This window comes from Suillus plorans (genome assembly GCF_016647745.1).
Source record: "Suillus plorans strain S12 chromosome Unknown HD556scaffold_52, whole genome shotgun sequence".
In the NCBI taxonomy this organism is placed as follows: domain Eukaryota; kingdom Fungi; phylum Basidiomycota; class Agaricomycetes; order Boletales; family Suillaceae; genus Suillus; species Suillus plorans.
In genome coordinates this window covers 83431-106976 of record NW_024537436.1, presented here as the reverse complement: position 1 = coordinate 106976, position 23546 = coordinate 83431, and the positions used below count along the sequence as shown (strand labels likewise).

Below are 23546 nucleotides of genomic sequence, written 5' to 3'. Positions count from 1 at the left end.
TACATGCGTAGAAGGCTGCGCGGTGCCACGTTCTGCATAAGGTTATACGTAAAGGAATTAATACCCTTCGAACATGGAGACGGCATCATCCGAAATACCTCAGAGAAATTAAACTCTAGGCGCCTCGTTGTCCGCGCCGAAAGATTTTTTCTCCAATGAACCGTCTTCGTACACCTCGTGTTGAACCTCTGCCTTGTTGGCAATCTGTTCCAGTACATCTTCACCGTCAAAGAGGGCTGCGGTTTCTTCAAGAGTCCTGTTCTTGGTCTCGATGAGGAAGAACCACAGGAAGACGAATTCGACAGCGAGCCAACAGACGTATACGAGCTAGGCATGACCGTTGAGAAAAAAATTCAGAGCAAGGCAGCGTCTACAAATACATACGTAATATTTCCACGATAAGGCGTCCAGTGCGATCGGATTCACATATTGGTTGAAAATGAGCGCAAGAGAGACGACGAAGTTGAAGACGTTGAAGCCCTTTGCGCGAATGCTGTATGGCAGGATTTCCACGGTGTAGGAGACGATGAGAGGCGTAAACGCCACGTCGTATGCCGCATAGAAGAGGAAGATGAAGGCGATGACAGCGTGTCCGGCGGCGGGGCTACCATGCTCTGCGTACTCAGCGAAGCAAATAGCTTGTGCCATGTAGAAGAGTGTCATCAGAGCTGCTGAAAGCAAGAACAAGAAGCGACGACCGAGTCTGTTGACCATGAACGAAGCGGAAACAGCCCATCCTAAGTTCCATATTTGCAAGATACCATTGATGAGCAGCTGAGTGCTTGAGCCTGTAATACCGATCTGGTCGAAGACCTTTGTGAGGTAGTATGAAACAAGACCGTTTCCAGACCACTGAGAGAAGAAGGCAAGAGCGACGATAATGCGCATGCGCTTCCTATTGCCAGGAGTAGCAATAAGTATCTTCCAACCGACATTGGTGGCAACTAGAAGTGTTCGTGTGAGAAAGTGCAGTGCAGCAAGTAGAAAGAGACTGACCACTACGGTCATATTCAATGGCAGCCTTGATCTCTTCGAACTCGTACACAACCAGGGGATCCTGCCTGAGAAAAATGCTTCAGGTGATGAAAGTGCGGTCAAAATAATGCGACTCACTCATTACCATCAGCATGATAGTAGGCGAGGGTCTTGAGAGCCTCGGCCTCACGACCATTTCTAATCAACCAACGGGGTGACTCAGGTGCAAACAGCACAAGAAAGAACTGCAGGATGGATGGGATACCCTGAAGAAGAGAAGGCAGACGCCATGCCCATGTGCTGTTAATCTTGAACGTGCCATAAGTCGTCCAGGCAGCGCTAATATCAATAATCTCATCAGCGCTCAAGATCCGATGAGCGGCTTCGCATGATCGCACTTACATGATAGAACCAGAGTACCAAAGGGAGTTGTAAAGAGATGTCAGGGGAGCGCGGTACGTGGGATACGAAACCTCAGTGACCAACATTGGTGCGGCATTAGCTATACATAGCGTGTCAGTTGATCAATTACTTATACACAAGGGGACTGTGTACCGACCGGCAAAAGTAAGACCAAAACCGATAAGGAATCGAGCACCAATGAACATGCCCACGGACTGAGAGGCAGTCTGTATGGCAGTAGCGATGCACATAATTGTTGCACCGAAGAACACCGTCTTACGACGTCCTATACCGTCTGATACATAGGGGGCAAATGGATAGCCCGCTAGGCCACCAATATTCTGCGTGGTCCATTATCATTAAAGATCATCAACGCAGGTACAAAAGAAACACACCTGAATAGCGTTCAAGAGACCTAGTTTACTGCCAGATGGATAGCCAAAGGCGGACTCCCACTGAGGAAGGGACTGCAGTCCATTCATCATACTGCCGTCGTACCCATTCGTCGAGGAAGTGATGAGACTAAGAAAATACGTTTAACAGAGGAGTGACAGAACGGACGAAGAAACGTACAGAAGCACAATCCAGGCGTTGAGAGCGATGATTCTATGATGCATTTACATTGATCAGAACGAGAAGCATTCAGCAGTGTTTACTTACCGCCTGTTGTTGTACCACTTCCTTCGCTCATCGATGAGATGCGCAAATGAAGTGTCTTTTCCGCTGACAGCAGTAACCCCACCCATGATTGATCTCTAGAGTGAGATGGTTAAGAAGAGAAAGGTCATTCAGGGAAGCCATGTTTTATGCACACACTTCAAACCAGCGGACCGGATAAAGTTCGGCAGTTGATAATTCTCCTGAGGTACTCCGTTGTCCATGGTCCGCGAGTGTACTTCCAATGAACCATCATAGATCAAGACGGAAAAACCTTGATGGTGAGCTTGACAAGTTACCCATGCATCTCGCGGAACATGCCATCATTGGTAACAGCCGGAAATGGAATAGGTTGATACTATTCCCAGCGCTAATGTTCAGTAGACTCGAACCGCATGTTCAAGTTACCCCGCAATACATCTTTCCCTGGAAGTAGGCCGCAGACAGCTTTTTTAGCACATTCTAACTTGAAAACCAGTGCCTTGATTAGACTGAAATCAGGCGGCGTCTGTCGAAAAGGTGGCCTGTCAAGCGGAAGGATCTCCTAGGTACTTCTTCAAGCGAGTCGCATCGCTCCACGTAGGCGGCATAAGTAAGACGAACAGAGTTTTCAAACATCATGATCATGATGCATGATCCTAGATCCGGACAGGACTGACCGATTTTTTCCCCGGCCGTGAGTTCTTCGTCTCCTTCAGTCTTTTCGTGAGTCAAAACTGCGTGTAAAAATGTTAGGCTACATATAAGAATTGGAATTTCACCTGATATATAGGCGCAAGAAACTTTATAAATGCGGAGGTCGCCGACCGAGTCGCAACAACAACAAAATTAATCAAATCATTCCCAAACAACATGGACAAGTCACAAGACTCCAGAGTCAAATGATGACCATATTGGCGGTATTGCTACGGTCCATAGTACACTTGAGTACTTAAAAGGCTGAATCTCTGGCTTTCGCAGAGAGATCCTCAGTAAAATGAGTTGAAAGTCGATCCGATCACATGATGCTCTGAGGGAGGGCTATCCCGACCAAATTACGATCAAGGGTGAGGACCAACCCCGTACATTTCGGCCAGAGCTATCTATGAGGTGCGATCTAAAACCGTCTCAGCATATCACTAGCTGACACCTCACTACCCCCGGCCTGATCGCGTACATGCCCCTCAATGATGGGAGCAGGCATATCGACCTTCTTTCTTCTCCCGAAAGGCACAAAATTGCTGGCTAAGCTAGCAAGTGCGCTGGTAGCGGATGGTGGGCTCGAGAAATTGCTAGACGCCAATGGAGAAGACCGAGGGACATGGTGTGACGTAGTCCGGCGTCTGTTGAGAAAGATACTGGTCATCCCTTCGGACAACGAGCCTTGTGGAGACGGCGGTCCTTTAATGATTGAATACTCGCGTGGAGGAGATATTGACGATAAATCATGTTCTGTCAGAGCGGTAGTAGCCACTGCTTTCACAGAAGTGGGGGAAGCAGAGACAGATGCAAGTGGCGGAAGCCGCACCGCAGAGAACCTAGAGGACGAGGAGCCACGAGATGCACGCGAACCTGGACGCAGTGGAGATGGTATGTATGGTGCATGAGTTAACGACGCAGGCTGTTGCGCATTCAAGTCAACTTGTGTCGGCGGCGAAGGAGGTGGAGGTGGTGGCAAAGGGGTAGTAGGGGGAGAAACATCACGCGACAATGGATTTATTTCCATCAAGTTCTCAGTAGGGGCTTGGGCAAGCAGACGAGACAATGAAGATGGACCAGCAACAGGTGTGGAGTTCGCTCTTGCCCTGACGGGGAAGGATGATGATGTGGGAGGTTGTGTAACACTGAAAACGCTCTCAAAGTCAGACTGAGGAGGCGCTGGTGGTGGGCTGGGAGAAGGCTCAGGAGCAATTGAGCTTGTCTTGCGGTCTGTTTCAGGATCCGATAATGCCGAAACCTTTCTGCCAGCAGGTCTCCGCTTATTCATCTGACCTGCTTGAGTCCAGTCTTCCACTTCCAACATATAGTACTTTACCCCGTCGCCTAAACCATATGGATTGCTAGAGGGGTCCTGGTCGGGCGTTGAGGACAAATACGACAATATGAACCATGCCGTACGCACCTTACTATCGACGATACGTTCGGTAATGGATGTTATCCTTGCCACTATCCATTCTCTCGTTTTCAGCTGCTCGCCGAGGTGGCCAGTAGCCAAAAGGAAGTAATGTGGGAATGAAACTAGATATCAAGAACAACGTCGGGAGAAGTTTCATCATCATAGTAACATAGATACATACCATTAAACGCCGCCCAAGGTTTTGAAATAGAATTCCGGGTTGGTAGGAACAGTGCTAAATCCCCTTTGGCAAAATTCCGGAAGGAGATCTTGCCCTTCGCGCGCTCTCGATATTCCTTGCATTGCTTCTGCCACTTCCGAATGATGGAACCTGTTCTGCCCACCGCTTCCAAGAAATGATCATGGTCGAAGGCACGTAGTGATTCCAGGGCACCCAGAAGATCTGATGGATCAATTGGAGGGGGCTCATCGGCTTGCGCACCAGCACTCTGTCCGTGGCGTTGAGTGGATGTGAATGTAGAATCGGCAAGGGACTGTGCGTGCTTCGATGAACTGGGGTGACTGGTGAGATTATGCACGAGAGAAAGCGCTTTGCAATGAGAATTTCGGAAAGCAATTGCGACGTCAAGCATCTGAGCAACCAGACGACCACTGTTTTCCAATCGATGCTCGTAGTCAGACTGGGAGGACCGTCCAGCTGTCAAGTCATCTCGGAGGATTCTCTCTATGTGCCTTGCCTCCCGAAGCTCATGCTCGACCCGCTGAAGCTCCTCACGCAGACCCATGGCATCTGCGTTGGTTAACTCGGTTTGTGAACGTGCCTCCTTCAGCTGCCGTTCAGTATCTTCAAGCTGTGCTCTGAGCTCCGAGAATTGGTGTTCAAGAACAGCCCTGTCGCCATCAGCTTCGGCGATGTGATCCCGCATGATGCGATCGTGCTCGTTAGCCTGTACCCGAAGTAATCTATCTTTCTCCAGGTTGGTGTTCTTCAGTGCTCTGTTCAACTCCTCGCATTCAGAGCGAGCGGTTTGGATCTGGGTCTCCAAATTTTCCCCTCTGGAACGTGCTGCCTCCAGGTTCCGCAAAGTCGTTCCTTGCTCCTCGACCAGCTGAGAAATTTTTGACGCATTCCTAGCCTCCAAAGCTTTCACTTCCTCCGCTTGCGAACGGGCCTGCGATAGCTCCTGCCTCATTACTTCAACTGCACGTGTCTGTTCCGTTGCATCAACAAGTGCTAGAACACGATTCTGCCGCTCTTTTTCGAGGTCTTGGGCCAACTCCAAATTACGGCGCTCCAGTATGCGTCGGGCTGCAACCTCGCTTTCAATCTGCGCTTTGGCTTGGTGCAGCTCACGCTCCAGTATATCCGCACGTTCCCGCTCGGAGTGAGATGTGAGTTCAGTAGTTTGAAGATCGCTATGGAGTCGATGTATTTCAGCCTGAAAGGACGTCCGCTCTTGTTGTATCATCTTTTCCTGGTGTGCCTGGGATTCTTGCATTTCGCGCAGTTGCTCAGCCAGTTCTTGAAATGCATGTTCGTCCGCTTCTGTTACTGTGACTTACGTGAGTACCCATATTAGAACAAAAATATAAAAATATTGACTTACGCCTTCTGCGTGACGAGGACAGTCGTGATGCCGAGAGTACTTGCACGAAGTTAGCTAGATGTGTCTGGCGATCGATTTTTACTCACAAGAACGCTCAGCGATACGGTCAAACCCAGCTTCCAGATTATCCATCTTAGTTATCAGCTTATTCACTGCACTTCTTGCTTCCTGTATTGAGCCCATCGCCACAGGGTCTGAACTTGACCGCGCCCAGGACTCCAGATCACCCAGGACTTGAAGCAACACTGGTATTTCACTATGAGTTTGGCCAATTTGCTGGAGGACAAAACAGTACCATCAATGTCATCTCGTTTCAGCGAATACGACGGCTCTTTGCTACCGGAAGGAGAAAAGTCGATGGTCGGTACAACATCATCCATTCCTTTTGTATCGAAGGGCAGTTGACCATGCACTTCCCCTCTATATACCTGTCGGCGCTTCCGCTCGCTTGCACTACAGACTCGTCAGGAGTTGTAACATAGTATCACAACTTTCATGGACTTACGACAGCTTGGCCATCACTTCCAAAATGCTTTGTGCGCGCTGATAGAAAAAGTGAGCTGCATTTAAGAGATCAGACATGAGGTCACGCAATACTGCGTTGACTGACCAAATTCCTTGCGTCGCACGATCTCAACGACAGTGGCACCATATGCATACAGCATATTATGAAGTCTTTGTATGTGAGAAAAGCTGTTCTTAGCCCTGAATTTGCCTTGCAGGTTAGATAAGGTCGTTGGCAGCTGCACAATATCGATATTCAAGGCACTGATTTGCCGAAGGACACCGATACATTGCTCGGTATATGCGTTCTACAAAGCATCAGTAAGAGCACTTTCATCGACTTTGAAGACAAACCTTGGCTTCGGTAACAGCTTGTACTTCGTTTCGCAGTACACCATCAAGATGTTTCAGCTCTGAAACATGATTACCTTGTTAATGCATCTATGAATCGGACATACCACGAAGAAGGCTATTTGAATCCGTGGCCGGACTCTCGAGAGCTGCTGTAATGTCCGAGGCTTTTTCAAGAATCTCCTGCGCCCGACGGCCCGAGGCGTCCGCACTCTCTAGAATTCTATGAACGAGTGAGATAGACAGACTATCATAGGATAAGGAACACCAACTGCGTATTCATTACTATTGCGCGTACAGAATCAGTTCCGTTCGTTAATCTGGCCGCTGACTTCTCGGCGTCTTGGAACTGAGCCCGAAGGTCCTCTAAACCGACAACATAAGAATGTCATCCCAACTTGTTTTCAATTACGTACCATGCGTCCTCGCACACGCGTCAGCGACCTGTTTCATCTTCACATTCGATACATAATCACCCAGCGTCCTCGGTCGCTCTCCGTTCTCAATCGCGGTTCTCACAGCAGGCGACAAAAATTCGATATGTATCTTCACGCGGCTTATAATTTCCAAATCCGCATCCAGACCAGCAAGGAGCGCAGCCTGACGTTCGAGGTCCTTACGGGCCGTCATAGCGATGCCATCGAAGACGTCAGCTATAGCGAGAACGTTTAGTTCGAGGCTGCTGGATGCAATTCGAGCTGCTTGATGTTGACGATGAAGGGTGGCTACGGTATGGATGACGTGTTCGAGGTGCGTGTGTGCTGTGCGAATGTAAGATGCGGCGAGTTGTGGAGGTCGATATGGAGGAGTTGTAGAAATTGAATCTGTGATACTTTGCTGACGTCAAAATATCAAGTATGGCTCGAGCCACGCACCTTCAATCGGAGGTTGTAGTGGTGGGTTAACCCTTAGCTCGTGAAGCACGTCGTTTAAGTCAAAATCCAAATAATACTTGTTGAAAACATAGATAGTCTGTTCATGGGGTTAATGTTTTCCGTGTTTGCAGTGAGAATACGACTTGCCTGGTCCTGTGCACCCACTAGCTCACGAACATTGTCGGTACGCAAGCGCGTGCCATCGGAAAGGTAAGCTAAGATAGCGTCCTGATCAACGCCCGTCTCCTGATTCAAGAATGCCTCTAGGCTTCCTCGCCTGTAAAACAACTGTTAGTGCGGTGTAAAACTGGGCTTGGGCATAGACTTACCTCTCAATGTCTCGTAAGTTAGCATTGACCTATTGTTTGACGTAAGTGTTGCGGGTCTATGCCACCGAAGACTCTGGTGCAACATACCTGATATGATTCGCCGTCTTCTGCACGGCATATCTGAATCATTATCTTGGTGTACTGACAATATTATGGTTCGAGGTTATGCTGCCAGCTGCCGACTCGGGAGCAGGCAAAGTGGCACGGCCACATGATGTAAACGCTCCCACTAAGGGAAAACTACCCCTAACCATATGATAGTAGAAACTTTGTCCGTTGTGTCTATTGCTCAATAATACAAAATGTGAATATGATTTAGAAATACCCGTCTATATACCCTGTCCTGAATCTTCCTGATGTATATCGCTTTCATCTGCAGTTTCTATTGAGACAATCCAATATAAGTCACCCGTGGGCTGCCCGTCACTGCGTTCTCCGTCTTCTGGCTTTCTCCGTTTGCAACAAACAAACCTGACAGGATGTCTATCCCAGTACTTCATGAGATCGAATGTCATACCACCTGAAATCCTTAAGGCAAGAGTCGGTTTGAATTGCAGATACCCATAGCAAAAATCTGTCGTGATCAGATCCTGAAGGAGCTGTCAGTAGACAATGGTTAAAATGATGAACGACAATACCTCAGGTCCAAATACAATCTCTTGTCGATGTTGAGGATTGCTAAAGTATGACCTGCGTTCGCTTGTAGTCCGTAGATCCAGCGCACGACCAAATATCCTCTTATGATTCTTCTTCATATGTGCTTTTTCAAGAGGCAACCTAAGTGAATTATTTGACGAGACGCCCAATGAACCAGGCATTTTCGGCAAACTCGAGAGGTTAGATGAAGATGAGGCAACTGATAATGACGGGGATGGTGTCACAAACGTAGAATTGGACGAGTATGAGGTCAAATATGTAGAGCTAGAAGAATTCGAGGACGCAATGGCAAATTGCAACTGCGAGGTATCCTCGCCTATTGATCGTGAGGGTGGAAACGAGAACTCTGACCGTCTATTCTCTAGCAGGGGCGAAGCCCGGATGTCGTCTATTCTTTCGTGCACGAAATGGGGCATTGTTGCGATCAGTGGTGAAAGGGCCCACGGCTTCGTGTCCGACATCAAGTCATGTTCCAAGGTAGGGTCAACGAATCTAACAATTATTATTAGCTCCTATCGCCGTGTACGGCATCGTCCAATTCTGAACGAACACAACAGCATACTCACTTCATGAATTTGAGCGCCACACCAGCACCCCAAGGCAGCTTTAAACGTTTGTCGAACGTATTTCCAAACATCACATCATCTGCTGAAGTCGGTTGTAGGAACCGGCCTAATATAATTACCACACAGCCATCAGATAAAACGAACAATATCCGAAGTACAGCAATGCTTGGACTCACCCTGAACCTGGATACTCCATGTGATCCCTTTCCTATCTTCTCGGTCAAAGTACTCCGCGTAATGCTCTTTGCCAGAGGGATTGGTGAAACCTTTGATGTTGATAGCGACCTTGCCTTCGAACAATTCCGAAGATATGTCGTGCGCCTTTCCGCTATTCACTTTGTCTGTGATACAAACAAGCTTATCCATCGATGGCCCAACACGTACCCGCAGACGGGAGTGAAACATAGCTGTTTGGTCACAAGGAATGGACGGGGGGTAGAAAAGGGGGCAGTGCACATGTGACAATAGAGTGCTACACAGAATCTTAGTCGTAGCAGTGGGCCTAGGAAAGTATTGAAGGAAGGACGTATACTAAGACCAGCTTGCCGTTGTCGTTGTTCGGAATGGAAGTAAGTATCGTGTGCCAAGGCGAGATTACAGCAGTTGTAATGGCACTGGATTAAAATTTCACGTGGGTCTAACCAAAAAGGAAATTGATGAAAGTCGTCGCAGAAACGATTCCCTCCCTGCAGTGCCCTGCACAGGCTGCAACTGCTATACCACGGTCCTCCGGGCATCCCAGGACCCCTGTGATGGTTGTCGGGCCATCCCCATGTTAGTATGTTCAGGTAGGTCTAGAGTGTAAGTAGATGATACACAGTTGGTTGATTCAGAGTCCAGACACCACTTCGTAGGGTGCGTCAAAGCGGGGGATACACTTTGCCACTCGCCTGTTGTTCTCGTTGAGATACTGTCGACATCGATGGGCCGTCGAAAGGCACACCGAATCATTGCCGACAGCCAAGGTTGAATGTTGAATCGTTGTTACTGTGAGTGTTGGCTGTGTTTGCCTGTACGATTTTGGTTGCTAAAAGTATATGATGCGCATCAGCGATGTGAAACGATGGCCTCGCTTCTTTGCGACATATCTTCAACACTCGCGGAACACCAGTATTCACATCACCATCACGGCCCACACATATCGAACAAGTCATTCATATTGACCCTGCATTGCTGATACCAAGGATTGTTCACAATTAAAAAGTCGATGAGAGTTTTGACAAAAACACACTGGAGAGAAGGCTTGCGCACACACATCACATCTCGCAGCTCATCATGACTTGGGGCAACAAATTGCGAAGTTCTATGGAATCCTGCGGTCTAATCACAATGTTACATCATTGAGAGCCTTCTTCACCAACCAATTGTGCTGCCCAGTTGGTTTATAGAGATGGGTGATCTGCGAAGCGCATGTATGAAAGGCTGCCATTTGACGTTTGCAAGGCGCCTGGACGAGCTTCTATTTATTTACGATCTAATACTCATTGCATCCATAATCGCAAGCGCGTTGAGGGGCTGGCGGAGACGCTTGCAAACGCTCGAGAGCAGAATAGCAGCGGCTGCAGTGATCATTAAGTCCGACAGCGACCAAGAACATGATCCGGGACGAGGAAGAACCACTAAAACCACGATATTAATGACATGACAAAGACACAACATGCCCCTCGACAATGATTGGCTGTGCCAAAAAAGAAACAATCAATCAAAACCCTCAAACTTCAAACTCACACCATTCGTGGTTTCTACTGTGCCTGCACAGGCCTGTAAATACAAGGGGAATAACCTGAAGCCAGGGACGAATCTAGATCCATTACAAGAGCGGAACGAACATCCGATGCCGAACAAAGCTGTGACACAAAGCATATACAACCGATCACCGCAAAAATGAAATGGTTCATCATCTCAAATTTAGTGGTACACACGAAAAGGTATTGGATACACAGCGGTTGACCGTAGGATACTAATTGACGCTGTGAACGTAGTAAGAATGAACAAAGTCCAGAGTGGTAGCCCGCACGCCCATGTGAGTAGATCCGCAAAGAAAACGAAGACTAAATAGCCCAAAAATCAATGAAACACGATCAGCCGATAAATTGTCCCAGGTAACAAATCGACCCTATGACGACATTGAAGTCGACAGTACACCCACAGCAAACAGCACAGCCCAGGCCCCTCCCACGCTGGTCAAGTCAACGTTCGGCGGCGCCGACGAGGACGCCACGGTTGAAGTTTGGGCATAAGGCGATCCACACACATTGTTCAGTTTGGTTGCCGCGTCACCGTACGTAGCCTGCAATCCTGTCAAGCTCGTGGCGTTTGCACTGCTCAGAGCAGCTGAATACATTGACATGAGACTCTTGGTGCAAGAGTTACATGCCCCGCTGGTAATTTGGGGCAGCGCCTGTCCGAGGGGTAGCTGGTAGAAATAATAGCTGGAGGCATCAGAGCTCGCCACAGCTTCGACATAACAATATGCATTTGTCACAGGATCCACGGAACACGCTGCTTGCCGCATCAAGTCAAATGCTTGAAGACCTGCGTGAAGTATTTCGTTGTCAGGAAACCCACTCGGCATCGCTGTTGTTCATATCATACCTATCAATGCGCCGATTGCCATAGCATTTTGGTTACTCAAATCGGTAGCACATGAAGAACGCAGTGACGATGTAAACCACGCCATGTTTAGGTCACATTGACTTGAGGAGAGGCCAGTGTTGCACGTTCCCCAAATATCTATGTTCGTTGCATTTATATTATTTTGATTCTGCTTGTGGGACAGTACAGTGATGTTGAACAATGTGCGGGATGCAATCTAGGAAGCAACACACCTGTATAAATGCTTGAGAGCGAGTGAGCAAGAGTGAGAAAGGGCGGCAAGATCGTAAAGCATCTGTCTGTGTCATATTAAGGAAGAAATTGTAGCAGGATGTGGTGGAGAAATTTGGCGACAAAGTTGTGTCATAGGGCTGGGGAAATGGAGTTGGCAAAGTTGGATTTATTGGAATGGTGGGTGCAGGGGTGGCCGAAAGTGTACTCCTCTTGATGACAGGTAACGCGTTTGTGCCAGGTACTATCGCGAGCCATAGGGAGTTCTCGGTAAGTTTGTGCCTTTCATGCAGTGACCAATCGGTCAAGCTTTTGGTCCACGTTTTCCACTCGTGGATTGAATTTGGCGAAAAGGTATCAAACGATGTTGGATGAATAAAAAATCGCGTGGACACGCCAATTGCGATGAGAGTTATTGGTACCAATATGATCGTCCAGCGAAGAGCAAGGGTGTATTTTCGTTTGGATTGGTATGAATGTGTGGGGAACGCAGATGGGTTAGCGTGTGTGGGGGTATCGTTAGTCATTTCCAGCTCGGGCAATTCAGAAATTTTGGATGGGAAAGGCGACGGGGGAGGCGTAAACATGTCCGATATCTAACTGCTGAGATATAAGTGTAACGAGTGTCGGTTTCAAAAGAATGTGGATGTTGACTCGACAACAGATAGGACCTGTGCGATGTCGCTGAGAAAACGTTGTTAGCATACACATATATATGTTTCCTGCTAGCTGGCACTTACTTAAGTAGGTGAATGTGTGGTTGGTAAGAAGAAGGGACACCGAGAGTTTAAATTCATGAAGTCAGGCGCGTTGGCGCTCACGCTTAATCCCGACGGGGCAGGCAGCGGAAATTCAAAGCGCATGCATGACAAGGAATCGTGATAAATGCCACGTCTAATTGAACTGTTCACATGAGTGTCGCCTCGTTCCTCGTCGTCTGATTTGCAGTGATTTTCAACCCATTTAGGGTCGCCGCGTCGTTTCCCATGTCCTTCTGTTCCTTCATTTCGAGACTTTCATCCTTATCTCTGGTATATCTTCTGCTCTTTTCGTAACAGTCTGGATTTGGTCTGGACCAGCTTCGCACTACCGAGAACCTGGCCAAATTATCCTCAAAGTATGTACACAACACACTATCCTGTATAAAATACAGGTGGAAAGCACCGCGTTCCTTCTATTAAGGACTGACTACGGAGACTCAAGTACAGGTGGATCCGCACCGCGTGTGGGCGGTTGTCACATTTTCATGTGTCCACCTTCTCTTTTCATAATAACTCTTATGGTGGAGCTTTGGTAGGTAAGGGATCTTCGAGACTATTAAATTGGTCCAGCTCCACGGTGACGGTGTCAGCGAATCCATTCAATTTCACAGCGCCACCTTGCTGGCGCATATGACTTCTGATTTCAATCTGCTATGCTTCGAACGATGACCGTGATACAGAACGCCACGACCTCAAAACATATTCGTATTTCACACTCTTCAATGACCATCGTTATGCAACCCGCTCTTTTCCCCTTAAATGACATTCCCAGGTTGTCGGTACGTCCATAATCCACGTTATTTGCTCCATAATCTGATTTTAAACATAGTCACGTACTGGCAATCAAAAAACAGAACCACCGCCTGAACAACATTTGTTAAGCATTTCCATTCGAACCTAGATTGCAGGCCATACCATCCACAACGATATCAGCCCCATTGATGTACCTCCCCGCACGACTGCAGAGGAGCACCACAACACCTGTCAGCTCGCTCGGGTCCCCCATGCGTCCCATCGGGTTTCTCGAGTACCACAGTCTCCTAGCTTCTTCAAGTCCTTCACCTTCATTCAATATTGTATCCATATACCCTGGGCTGATGCTGTTGATACGGATGCCATACCGAGCCCACTCGGCTGCAAGAGAACTCTTCAGCTGCAGGAGTGCGCCCTTGGAAACATTGTATGAGACTTGTGGCTGGGGAAAATTGACACTGTGGCCAGAGATGGATGCTATAAAGATGATGCTACCGCCTGTCCCTTGTTGGACCATCTGTCTTTGGACTGTCAGGAGGTGGGTTCCGAGTTTAAATGGGATTGATTTACTCTGCCACTGCTTGGGCACACAACCAGCTTCCTGTCGTATTGATGTCAAGCGTACGTTTCCACTCTTCAAGAGCAACATCAAGGGCGTGGTTACAAGCGACCACACCTGCGAAGCACAGGAGAATATCCAAGCTTCCGAGCTCGTCAGCAGTCTCGGCGACGGCTGCTTGAACGACCTGCTGATCGCGGACGTCTACTTTCTTCGTAATGATCGTTGCCGATGGGAAATCAGAACGCAACCTATCAACAATATCCTGGGCTTGCGCCAGATTGACGTCAAATAGCGACACACCCGACGCGCCATGCTCCAGCAGGGCACGCGCTGCTTCGATCCCAAGGCTGCCGCAGCCTCCAGTGACTGAGGAATTGCTTGATGTGAAGATCGGTACACTTGACTCGATTATACCCACCGATCGCATTGCCTTTGACAGAAAACCTTGCCGCCGCCCTTTGTGCGACCGTGAGGTCGCTTGACAAGGGGGTATATGGTCTGGTTAATGGATTTGACTTGCCAGAAAGAATCATCTGTGGGAGGACACGGCTGGTAAGGTCATCTCTAGACGTTGGCGTGGGACCCATGACTGTGGCACACGGCGATTTGCAGGAGGAGAAACGACGGCTTTGGAGTCTGACTCTTGCGGCTTCTGATCTTGATGCGACTTTGCCAATTCACACGATTACGGAAGAAACGACTGTCTTCGATTGATATTCTTACATATTATCAGGGGAAGCTACGATTACGGCGCGATGCTTTGCCATGGTGAATTCAGTAATTCATCACCACTTGCGTTTGCCCCAAGGCGCTACAACATTAATATTGTCATATCACGTTATAAGTTTGACACTAGCAATTATGGATATAATATGTGTGGCTGGTCTAATGCCTCGAATCTGCCAGCAGAAAATGTCATACACTCACTGAAAGCGCAATGTAACTGATGCTAACATAGTAGACTGATCTGCAGTTAGACAGGTAAAAACGCTTTAGCCTCGAGGAATTCATGCACAAATGTCAGAGTCCTGCTCTCGAGAAAACACTATTTCCTGTGCAGAAAGTCGGTCATAATTTGTGCTGTGCGGATAGTCAGTCACAATCAAATGACGTTCCGTAAGGTAATGATGTACCTGGTAAGCTCTCCTAAATCCTGACGCCTGACGGATCGAAACTGCAATTATATCAAACATGGAAATGTCTCAGGATGGGATACAACGAACTGATGGTGATGTTAGATGCCGTTTACTGGCCTGCGTCAAACATGCTCCTTCCCAAATTTCTTTACAATTGATCCGTCGCATAGTTTAGCAAATCTTGTCTTACCTTCCGGCCTTGAATATTCTGGCAGCGAATCCTAGGAATAATTCAAAGCGACTCGATGTTCCCGTCAAACCTTTCCATCGAGTTTCGTGGCTGGCTCCCGGGTTGGCGAGGGTGAGCGCTTCATGGGTGGGAGGTGTTTTCAATCCAACATGTCCGCTTCCATCATCGTGCAGTCCAAAATCAACATAGAGCTGAAGCATGTCAGGCGCCCTACCTACAATCATGGTCAATACTCCGACGCGAGTATCATGATCGTAATCTAAACACCGTGACGGCCAAAGTTATTCGCGCCTTACCAAGGTAGCCACAACCGCGGATTCTGTGTGATCCCGCAAGTCCTAAGCATGTATTGATCATTGCATCGACGAGGAAAACAAGGCCCAAAAATTCATGAATTATCATGAGATCCAACAGGTCTCTGAAACGCAAGTGATACACGCCAAGCAACCTCTGGAGGAGTGTCCTGCTGCAACAAGGGTACAGGAAGAAAAGCCATTCTTTTGTCGTAAATCATCAATGGAACATGGAATAGATGGAGATAAACCGGCATGTAGTTGATGTGAAAGTTTGTAATGTCTCTCGCAATATTGTCGGTCCAATCAACTGCTGTTAATTAATTCCAGTCAAGCAGGAATGAGAGGCATCCTCTCACACCTACCACTGAGATTCTGTCTGTTTAGCAAAGCAGAGTCCCGTGTCACACTGACCCATATGACCATATCTCGCTACAGGCAGCTGATAGATATCATATGGTGGGCTCCTATATCTAATACATAATGGATAGTCAGATTACCATGTATACCGGCACGATACTCACTTCCATCGGAGTTCAGCCCGTCGCGTGCACAAGAAATAAGGTGATCCCTTTCATTTTGACATTAGCCTCCTTGCTCCTTGCTCCTTTTCGTTGACACAATTCCATAAGATCATTTCGCTTGCGATCACGAAATGGCCGTCCTGCCTTTGCCGGACCTGCTGTTTCATTAATTCAAGTCACAGCTTCTTGATATCTCCCTCGGCCCTCTTCAAAGAATGAGGAGGTAGTTTGGGGGCTGGAACTTCACTTGGGGTGACTCTGAGATTGGCTGCAGGTATGACATGGGTGCTGATGGGCTTGCAAAGTTTCGCCCAGTACGTTATCGGTCCGGAACTTGAAGGGTAGGGGCGGGTCCCGGCTCGGATGCACCCTGCACGAGGCTTAAATAGCACCCGCCTATGTAGGTACTGCGGACCGCCGTTTCACGGTCGTCCTATATGTTGTGAGAGTGTAAAGAAACGAGGTAGGCACCATCATGATTGGATGTCAACTTGAACGCATGCGGGATGCTGCCTGGCACATTATTTATGCCACACTTTTGTTAGGTTCAGAGGATATCCAATTCATTGCGAAAACGATGCTTATTCGACGTGGCCCACAGCCACTGAGATTTTTTTTTCTACCGAGTCTGGAAATGAGCCGGCTGCTTGTCAACACGTGCAAGTTCATCTGACGTACCTCCACACGAGGGCGTGACAAACCAAGAGAGTTCAAGTTGATTGGAATCATAGAATAGTGAGCGTGGCCACCGCAAAATAAATTGTTACACCTTCTGTGGCTGTCAACAAAGTCTTGAGCGGATATTCTGAGACCCAGGGATGAGAAATCGTGTCACTAAGAGGCCCTTCCTACGTTACGAGGGCCGACGTGTCACGCGAGTTTAACGTTGTTCAGGACCCTGGCTCGGGCAGGTGCAAGAGGTAAAGCGGGTCCAATAGCGGGTCGTGAGAAAACGGGAAACCTTGAATTCAATGGCTTTGTAGGATTGAAACCAACTGTTTTGCACTTGACCAACTAGTACTCTCAACCCAAACGTTCTTCAAGCCTTTAAGCCTTCAACAACTTCATCGTCAGCCTGTCGATTCATTTTTGGCGTGATCAAGAAACAAAGGAGTTATCGATCCACAAATACTAAACCTCAGTACAAGACGCGTGGCTGATAAAACTAGCCCTGCCTTTTTACATCGTCCAATAGCGACTACCAATATCTACTCTCCGTGACCGTTAACAACAACCCGTGAACATGTCTCAATCGGCAAGACCATCTACATCTACATCCACAGCGTATGCTCTTCTTTCCTGTTTTTAACTTATCTTTTTCTAATGCAATTTTGATTTCGTAGCTCATCCGCAACTCCCACTGACGCTTCGTGGAGGGCAGGTCTTCGTCCACCACCAAAAGACTTGCGCCCACAGACAGAAGATGTCACAAACACCAAAGGAACTGAATTTGAGGACATGTTCCTCCGTCGTGAACTCCTCATGGGCATTTTTGAAGCAGGTTTCGAAAGGCCATCACCTATACAAGAAGAAGCCATTCCTGTCGCCCTCACCAAACGTGACATCCTTGCTCGTGCTAAAAACGGGACAGGCAAGACCGCTGCTTTCGTTATACCCTCATTACAGCAAATTGATGTCGGCAAGAACAAGATTCAAGCCCTACTCCTCGTCCCTACTCGCGAACTTGCCCTCCAGACATCCCAGGTCTGTAAAATATTGGGAAAACATATGGGTATCCAGGTCATGGTGACCACAGGCGGCACAACCCTCAAAGATGATATCATGCGCTTATCAGAGACGGTTCATGTTCTCGTTGGAACACCGGGACGTATCCTGGATTTAGCAGGCAAAAACGTTGCTGATCTCAGCGAGTGTCCTGTGTTCGTCATGGACGAGGCAGACAAACTTTTGTCGCCCGAGTTCACTCCTGTCATGGAACAATTACTCTCTTTCCTTCCTACGGATCGTCAGGTCATGCTTTTCAGTGCAACCTTCCCTATGATGGTGAAGGATTTCAAGGTAGGCTCGTCCAGAGCATTGCCTTTGCTACTAGTGTTTGACATGTTTCTTTTGTATAGGACAAACGCATGAGAACCCCTTATGAGATCAATCTTATGGAGGAGCTCACTTTACGTGGTGTTACGCAGTATTACGCTTATGTCGAGGAGCGACAGAAGGTCCACTGTTTGAACACCCTTTTCTCCAAAGTAAGTTCCCGTACACCAACCCCCTTTCCTTACTGACCATCCATCTCCAGTTGCAAATCAACCAATCCATTATATTCTGTAACTCTACCAATCGCGTCGAGCTACTCGCAAAGAAAGTAACAGACCTCGGCTATTCATGTTTCTATTCGCATGCAAAGATGCTTCAGTCACATCGTAATCGCGTGTTCCATGACTTCCGCAATGGAGTCTGCCGCAACCTCGTCTGCTCAGACTTATTGACCCGAGGAATTGATATCCAGGCAGTCAACGTCGTAATCAACTTTGACTTCCCCAAGAACTCGGAGACGTACCTCCACCGCATTGGTCGTTCCGGTCGGTTCGGGCACTTGGGTCTTGCTATTAACCTGGTCACTTATGAGGACCGTTTCAATCTATATCGTATTGAGCAGGAGCTTGGCACTGAGATTCAGCCAATTCCCCAGTCTATCGACAAGGGCCTTTATGTCGCACCCAGCGCTGCTGAGGAGCCTGCCCCGCAGAAGTCCCAACCCCAGCCCCAGCCTCAGCCCCAATCATCTCAGCCGCAGCGACAGCAGGCACCTTCTCAGCAAACTTCAAGCAACGGCCGCCAGAACGGCGCAGCGCCTGCACCGTCACAAGGGCAGCCAGCTCAGCGGGGTGGTTATACCAACCAGGCAGCGTACCGCAACGGTACTCCTACACGATGAGCTCGTTCTTTTATGTTTCGTGTAGGAGGGAGGGGGAGGAGACCATCACCGCTCGGACATCATTCTCATTTTTTACCGTCAGCCGTCATCTCGACATCTCGTATTTCCAGGGGTCGTGTCTCCCTTTGTTCCACATCGCCTGTCCATCCATCTCACTGCTCTAGCACCCGTCACATCTTGCGCTCCGTTCTTTTTTCTCACGTCTGTTTTTACGCGTCCGATTATATATATCATATTAGGTTATACTACGCTCCTAGTCTGGTCCCTACGTACGTACTCCGATCGGGAGTCGAGTTTTTTTGCTGCTGGTGAATGGTGTGGGTGGTGGTTTTGGGATGGTGGGTGAGGTGTGGTTGGTGTGGTGTGGTGTGGGGGTTTGGGGTTGGGTATGTTTATGTAGTTTTGACTTTGTCTGGCGCCATGTTCTGTGTCAGACATTGTTGGTATTACCGGTACTGTGACAATACAACTCCTTCCCCAAGTTTGACGAGTTGACGCATTCTTTCGAATTCCCGATGCAGACCCGTAGAAAGAGATTACCGGTGCTCGTGCTCTAGCAAGTAATCAAGCATTGGACCAAGATATCTGCTATTAATAATAAAGGGTCCTAGTGAGTCACAGTAGAGTCCCAATATTCCGAATGTCTGAAGTTCTTCTATCGGTTTTGCCCAGGACAACGTTATCGACAAATTGCTTGCGCGTGTACAAAAGATAAGTCCTTGAATCTCGATTAAGAGCTACCGACCAGCATCCGAGTACTGTTCAGGATAGAAGACTCTACGGTTGATCACTGTAAGTACGTCCCGCGGGCCGGACGGGCACGACTTGCCTCGACGTTCACGACGAGAGGTAAGTACCTCTATCTCACTTCAACCAGAGTGCTTAAGGTGGATTGCATTCCCTAGGAAAATTTGGATGTCTCGACTGAGTCGACTCTCGAGTCTTCCCCTTGGCATGAGTCACAAAATGACCCATCCCCACTTTAAGGCCCAGGAGCCGCAGACCCATAGCCAGTAGTAGTTGGCCCTATCGTCTTCGTTCGCTTATTCCACCCTAGCAATTACTGCTGCAATATTTTTGGGATCCCGGCTAATGCTTTCTTGGCCAGTATGAAGCGCTTCAAAATCCATCACATTTTTTTTTCTCTGGGAGGTGCCGTGAAGCGGCATTCTCCACCTTCACGTCACCGTCGTGCGCGTGACACGGTGATACTCGTTGGTTTACCTCATTTGCCACTGCGAGATGCTGATTCTCTGACATTAGTAGGTACGCCATGATATGAGAATCTACCACCTTGTTCTCAAGCTTCTATTAGCAACCACTGTAGAAGACATACGTTTTACCCTGCACAGAAGATTCATTCAGTCAGTTTGACACTTCAGGGAAGATAAGAGGATTGTGTTAAATACGTGTGCTTTGCACTTTTGTGCTCAGAGTCTACGACCTATCGCAACTGATGGACTTTGCAAGACAATTGCTCAAAGCGCTCGAGGTTCCCCATACTCGAGAAGAGCGTGCTCCCTCCGACCTGCAATTTGTTTCGGTGAGTTTCAAGTTCTGATTACTAGGTTTCACAGTTGGGCTTACTGCATGGTCCCTCAGAGCGACGATCTACTGCCAGTTCCAATAGAGGAAAGAACATGGACTCCATTCAGTTATGTCGCTTTGTGAGGGCTGCAATTTGTTAGATTGACTGCACAACTAACACGCTTGTCGACCAGCTGGACGAGCACGTCAGTGAGTAGTGGATCATCACAATGACACAGAACGCTTATGAAGCTCTACTCGCAGATCAATGTTGGAACGTGAGTTGCAAATCTTCAGCTTGTAGTATAACCTCATGAAGGTTCTCCGATAGTTGGATGATAACCTCTAGCATGATCGTCATGGGCATGTCGTGGTGGCAAGCCTGGCTGACTATCTGGATTGGTTATGGTGTGATGACGCCGTTTGTCGTCCTGTTGGGCCGACCGGGTGCTGTATTTCATGTCACCTTCCCTGTCGTCAACCGTGCCAGCTTCGGAATATTTGGAAGCTTGTGGTGTGTATTCAATAGAGCGGCGATGGCATGGTAGGTACGATGTCTTTTGCGCCATGCTGTACTCACTGCATTGCAGTATCTGGTACGGAGTGCAATCGAGTATCGGCGGTTCATGCGTCTTAGTGATGCTCCGTGCAATCTGGCCAAGTGTTAATAATATCCGTGAGTTTATTGACGAGTTGCCAGTCCTTCGTGATCTGATATATCTTATGCGACGAAGCAAATTCCATGCCCTTGTCCTCTGGCACTAACACCAGGGATTTCATGTGCTTCCTCATTTTTTGGGTTATATCTTTGCCCTTCATATGGCCTCCCGTGCACACAATGTACGTTCAAAGAAGTTCATTCGGACGGATTACTGATGAGCTCGCAACAGTCGTCATTTCTTCACGTTCAAGACGATCGTCTCACCCATTGCCTGTGTCATCTTTATGATTTGGTGCATCGTCAAGGCAAAAGGTGTTGGACCGATCGTCAAACAGCCGGCAACCATCCATGGCTCCGAACTGGCATGGGCCATGATCAGTAGTGTTGGTATATGCCTCAGTAACCTCATCACATTGACTACGTATGCCTGCTATGCTTTCATGTGTTATCTCAATAATCTTACCATATTTGCAGAAATGCGCCGGATTTTGGGTCACGGGCGAAGACTCCATCCGCACCGGTCATGTCCCAGCTCTTGTCCATCCCCCTCTCTTATGGTTTAGTCTGTCTCTTTGGTGTGATCGTCAGCTCATCGTCACAGACAATCTACGGGGAAGTAATTTGGTCACCAGTGGATTTGCTGGGAATGTTCTTGGACGACGACCCATCCCCTGCCACTCGATTTGGTGTGAGTATGAACGATGCAAGGGTTTTTTGCACTGACGAGAAGGTCGTTAGGTCTGGTTCATCGCCTTCTCTCTCATTATAGCCCAGGTAGGCATCATATCGACTTTCTTGAAGATCTAATACTGATGGATCTCAGATAGGGTATGTAATGGACGCACGAGTCGTTGTCATAGCTCATGCTTTGAGCCCTGCCCATTTCCAGAACGAACATCTGCGCTAACTCGGTCAGTGCGGGTTGTGATCTGACGGCGCTATTTCCACGTTTCATCGTAAATCCTTTACTTCATGCATTGATTTCAGGAAGTACTTATTTTCATCATAGAATATCAGACGGGGCGGGTATATATCAGCAATTGTCGGACTTGTCATGTGTCCCTGGAACCTGGTATCAAGCAGCAGCCGTTTTTCCTCCTATATATCTGCGTACTCGGTCTTCCTGAGCGCGATCGCGGGAGTTATGGTGAGTGCACCTGGATCTGGATTGTATTTCATTTTTGACGTAATATACATCTAGGCCACTGAATACTGGTTTGTGCGCAAGGGCCATTATAACGTCGCCGACTTCTACGTCACCCGCAAAGGAAGTTGGTACTGGTACAATTATGGTTTCAACCCCAGGTCTGTGGAAGACTAAAAATGTTGGCTCTTCATCGCTCACTTGAGTTTAAAGAGCGTACGCAGCATACGTGGCAGGCATCGCCATCAATGTAGTGGGTTTCGCTGGGAATAGTACGTCCCTTTAGTTTGTATTTTACTTGCGGTACTCATAGTTCCACAGCTGGAACACCCGTACCAGCTGCTGCGACTCACATATTCGACTTGTCGTTCTTCACAGGATTTGGCACTGCAAGTATTGTGTACTATCTATTGAGCAGGGTGTTTCCGGTTCCTGGAGCTGCTGACATATTTGAGGAAATAGATGTATCTGGGTATGAGGAAAAGATGGCGAGCTGCGATGAAGATACAAAATCAAAGGACGATTCCACAGAGAAGGAGTTATCTACCGCATAGATTTTAGTAACGGACTTCGGACAGTCAATAAACATCCAAGGGGCCAAGTGATGAAACATGGACCTGGTAGTCCAAAAATGATTACATAATAAAACTCCTTCGGTAGAGTATACCACACACTGGCAGGTGTTCTTAACGTTCATCATGTAGTTGTCAAAATCTCTCGGCAATCACTACTACACCCAGCACTTCCATATTCCATCACTTCCCTTGGATGCCTATCGAGTGATGCGGCCAATTCTGGTTTATGTATATATCCTATCAAATCCGGCCATCATCATAATTTAAAGCAGCCAAAAAACGTCCACATACATGCCCTACCGAGAATATTAAATGTTGAGATACATGACGGGTGCTGCCATCATTCCTCGTCACCCTCCCCTTCCTCAATTGACCTTTCTATGCGCAAGACAACATTCGCAGAATGCGATATACTAGCATCATGCCATCATCGTAAATTGCGGAGGAGTATCCCCGTTCTCATATTATCAGTCACACGTAGCCTGAGGGTTGCATATTGATTCATGCATCCAGAGCATCTGGCGATATGCTGTACCTTCTCTGCCTTGTTCTGTGAATGTTCGCTATACCACACTCGAATCATCAGAGGCGCAGCAGATACGGATATTGAAGACATGCATTTTTTTCAATGTTGCTGGTTAAGAATTTTTTTTCTTGCCTTCACATTCAGGGAGGCTACATTTGCGGACCATGCCCAACCATATGCGTGCTATGTGCCG

At 47.9% G+C, this 23546-nt stretch overlaps 8 protein-coding genes across 8 annotated transcripts; 2 read left to right on the top strand and 6 right to left on the bottom strand.

The window, feature by feature from the left end:
- Nucleotides 1-108: 108 nt before the first annotated feature.
- HD556DRAFT_1446331 (hexose transporter) lies at nucleotides 109-2123 on the bottom strand (the record flags this gene model as incomplete). The annotated part of the gene is made up of 9 exons (XM_041307068.1): nucleotides 109-327; nucleotides 385-944; nucleotides 997-1061; nucleotides 1114-1314; nucleotides 1378-1477; nucleotides 1535-1718; nucleotides 1773-1899; nucleotides 1951-1983; nucleotides 2038-2123. The coding sequence occupies 9 exons, from the start codon at nucleotides 2121-2123 to the stop codon at nucleotides 109-111; spliced, it is 1575 nt and encodes a 524-aa protein (XP_041157158.1).
- A 722-nt stretch (nucleotides 2124-2845) lies between these two features.
- Nucleotides 2846-7957, bottom strand: HD556DRAFT_1393104 (putative peripheral membrane protein). The gene is made up of 16 exons (XM_041303605.1): nucleotides 7844-7957; nucleotides 7757-7785; nucleotides 7575-7704; nucleotides 7428-7524; nucleotides 6969-7376; nucleotides 6825-6918; nucleotides 6660-6775; nucleotides 6556-6614; nucleotides 6308-6509; nucleotides 6203-6257; nucleotides 5993-6150; nucleotides 5784-5942; nucleotides 5698-5736; nucleotides 4311-5642; nucleotides 4136-4251; nucleotides 2846-4084 (listed from the first exon to the last, which is right to left on the bottom strand). Exons 1-16 carry the CDS (start codon nucleotides 7883-7885, stop codon nucleotides 3131-3133), a joined length of 3990 nt encoding a protein of 1329 aa, XP_041157157.1. The 5' UTR covers nucleotides 7886-7957; the 3' UTR covers nucleotides 2846-3130.
- Nucleotides 7958-8027: 70 nt separating this feature from the next.
- On the bottom strand, nucleotides 8028-9616 carry HD556DRAFT_1393097 (uncharacterized protein). The gene is made up of 4 exons (XM_041303604.1): nucleotides 9156-9616; nucleotides 8980-9085; nucleotides 8395-8905; nucleotides 8028-8346 (listed from the first exon to the last, which is right to left on the bottom strand). The coding sequence occupies exons 1-4, from the start codon at nucleotides 9382-9384 to the stop codon at nucleotides 8086-8088; spliced, it is 1107 nt and encodes a 368-aa protein (XP_041157156.1). The 5' UTR covers nucleotides 9385-9616; the 3' UTR covers nucleotides 8028-8085.
- Nucleotides 9617-10968: 1352 nt separating this feature from the next.
- HD556DRAFT_739561 (uncharacterized protein) lies at nucleotides 10969-12725 on the bottom strand. The gene is made up of 4 exons (XM_041311476.1): nucleotides 12546-12725; nucleotides 11808-12489; nucleotides 11575-11743; nucleotides 10969-11514 (listed from the first exon to the last, which is right to left on the bottom strand). The coding sequence occupies exons 2-4, from the start codon at nucleotides 12390-12392 to the stop codon at nucleotides 11096-11098; spliced, it is 1173 nt and encodes a 390-aa protein (XP_041157155.1). The 5' UTR covers nucleotides 12393-12489; nucleotides 12546-12725; the 3' UTR covers nucleotides 10969-11095.
- A 536-nt stretch (nucleotides 12726-13261) lies between these two features.
- On the bottom strand, nucleotides 13262-14794 carry HD556DRAFT_739718 (uncharacterized protein). The gene is made up of 5 exons (XM_041311477.1): nucleotides 14300-14794; nucleotides 13890-14247; nucleotides 13482-13840; nucleotides 13404-13429; nucleotides 13262-13351 (listed from the first exon to the last, which is right to left on the bottom strand). The coding sequence occupies exons 1-4, from the start codon at nucleotides 14466-14468 to the stop codon at nucleotides 13410-13412; spliced, it is 906 nt and encodes a 301-aa protein (XP_041157154.1). The 5' UTR covers nucleotides 14469-14794; the 3' UTR covers nucleotides 13262-13351; nucleotides 13404-13409.
- Nucleotide 14795: 1 nt separating this feature from the next.
- HD556DRAFT_739548 (uncharacterized protein) lies at nucleotides 14796-15635 on the bottom strand. Its single transcript, XM_041311475.1, has one exon. The coding sequence runs from the start codon at nucleotides 15429-15431 to the stop codon at nucleotides 15204-15206; it is 228 nt and encodes a 75-aa protein (XP_041157153.1). The 5' UTR covers nucleotides 15432-15635; the 3' UTR covers nucleotides 14796-15203.
- A 1632-nt stretch (nucleotides 15636-17267) lies between these two features.
- On the top strand, nucleotides 17268-18920 carry HD556DRAFT_1242686 (eukaryotic translation initiation factor 4A-like protein; the record flags this gene model as incomplete). The annotated part of the gene is made up of 4 exons (XM_041298303.1): nucleotides 17268-17308; nucleotides 17368-18043; nucleotides 18103-18231; nucleotides 18282-18920. 4 exons carry the CDS (start codon nucleotides 17268-17270, stop codon nucleotides 18918-18920), a joined length of 1485 nt encoding a protein of 494 aa, XP_041157152.1.
- Nucleotides 18921-19697: 777 nt separating this feature from the next.
- HD556DRAFT_738962 (permease for cytosine/purines, uracil, thiamine, allantoin-domain-containing protein) lies at nucleotides 19698-23039 on the top strand. The gene is made up of 19 exons (XM_041311474.1): nucleotides 19698-19769; nucleotides 19826-20186; nucleotides 20236-20284; nucleotides 20355-20463; nucleotides 20523-20587; nucleotides 20642-20657; nucleotides 20712-20725; nucleotides 20779-20991; nucleotides 21038-21123; nucleotides 21182-21287; nucleotides 21338-21529; nucleotides 21583-21796; nucleotides 21847-21882; nucleotides 21932-21936; nucleotides 21998-22064; nucleotides 22118-22255; nucleotides 22310-22413; nucleotides 22466-22524; nucleotides 22574-23039. The coding sequence occupies exons 2-19, from the start codon at nucleotides 20030-20032 to the stop codon at nucleotides 22804-22806; spliced, it is 1863 nt and encodes a 620-aa protein (XP_041157151.1). The 5' UTR covers nucleotides 19698-19769; nucleotides 19826-20029; the 3' UTR covers nucleotides 22807-23039.
- The last annotated feature ends 507 nt before the right edge of the window (nucleotides 23040-23546 follow it).

Coding starts and splice junctions, on each gene's coding strand:
- HD556DRAFT_739548 (XM_041311475.1), bottom strand. CDS start 15,431: ATGATTGTAGGTAGGGCGCCTGACATGCTTCAGCTCTATGTTGATTTT.
- HD556DRAFT_738962 (XM_041311474.1), top strand. CDS start 20,030: ATGAAGCGCTTCAAAATCCATCACATTTTTTTTTCTCTGGGAGGTGCC. Junction 21,530..21,582: donor AACCTCATCACATTGACTAC/GTATGCCTGCTA, acceptor CCATATTTGCAG/AAATGCGCCGGATTTTGGGT. Junction 21,797..21,846: donor CCCCTGCCACTCGATTTGGT/GTGAGTATGAAC, acceptor GAAGGTCGTTAG/GTCTGGTTCATCGCCTTCTC.
- HD556DRAFT_1393097 (XM_041303604.1), bottom strand. CDS start 9,384: ATGTTTCACTCCCGTCTGCGGGTACGTGTTGGGCCATCGATGGATAAG. Junction 8,906..8,979: donor GTGGCGCTCAAATTCATGAA/GTGAGTATGCTG, acceptor AATAATTGTTAG/ATTCGTTGACCCTACCTTGG. Junction 8,347..8,394: donor AGATTGTATTTGGACCTGAG/GTATTGTCGTTC, acceptor CAGCTCCTTCAG/GATCTGATCACGACAGATTT.
- HD556DRAFT_739718 (XM_041311477.1), bottom strand. CDS start 14,468: ATGGGTCCCACGCCAACGTCTAGAGATGACCTTACCAGCCGTGTCCTC. Junction 14,248..14,299: donor TGTCAAAGGCAATGCGATCG/GTGGGTATAATC, acceptor GCAATTCCTCAG/TCACTGGAGGCTGCGGCAGC. Junction 13,841..13,889: donor TGTGCCCAAGCAGTGGCAGA/GTAAATCAATCC, acceptor GACAGTCCAAAG/ACAGATGGTCCAACAAGGGA.
- HD556DRAFT_739561 (XM_041311476.1), bottom strand. CDS start 12,392: ATGTTTACGCCTCCCCCGTCGCCTTTCCCATCCAAAATTTCTGAATTG. Junction 11,744..11,807: donor GCTCTCAAGCATTTATACAG/GTGTGTTGCTTC, acceptor TCCCACAAGCAG/AATCAAAATAATATAAATGC. Junction 11,515..11,574: donor GGCAATCGGCGCATTGATAG/GTATGATATGAA, acceptor TACTTCACGCAG/GTCTTCAAGCATTTGACTTG.
- HD556DRAFT_1393104 (XM_041303605.1), bottom strand. CDS start 7,885: ATGATTCAGATATGCCGTGCAGAAGACGGCGAATCATATCAG. Junction 6,919..6,968: donor CGCGTGTGCGAGGACGCATG/GTACGTAATTGA, acceptor TTGTCGGTTTAG/AGGACCTTCGGGCTCAGTTC. Junction 4,085..4,135: donor AACGTATCGTCGATAGTAAG/GTGCGTACGGCA, acceptor ACGCCCGACCAG/GACCCCTCTAGCAATCCATA.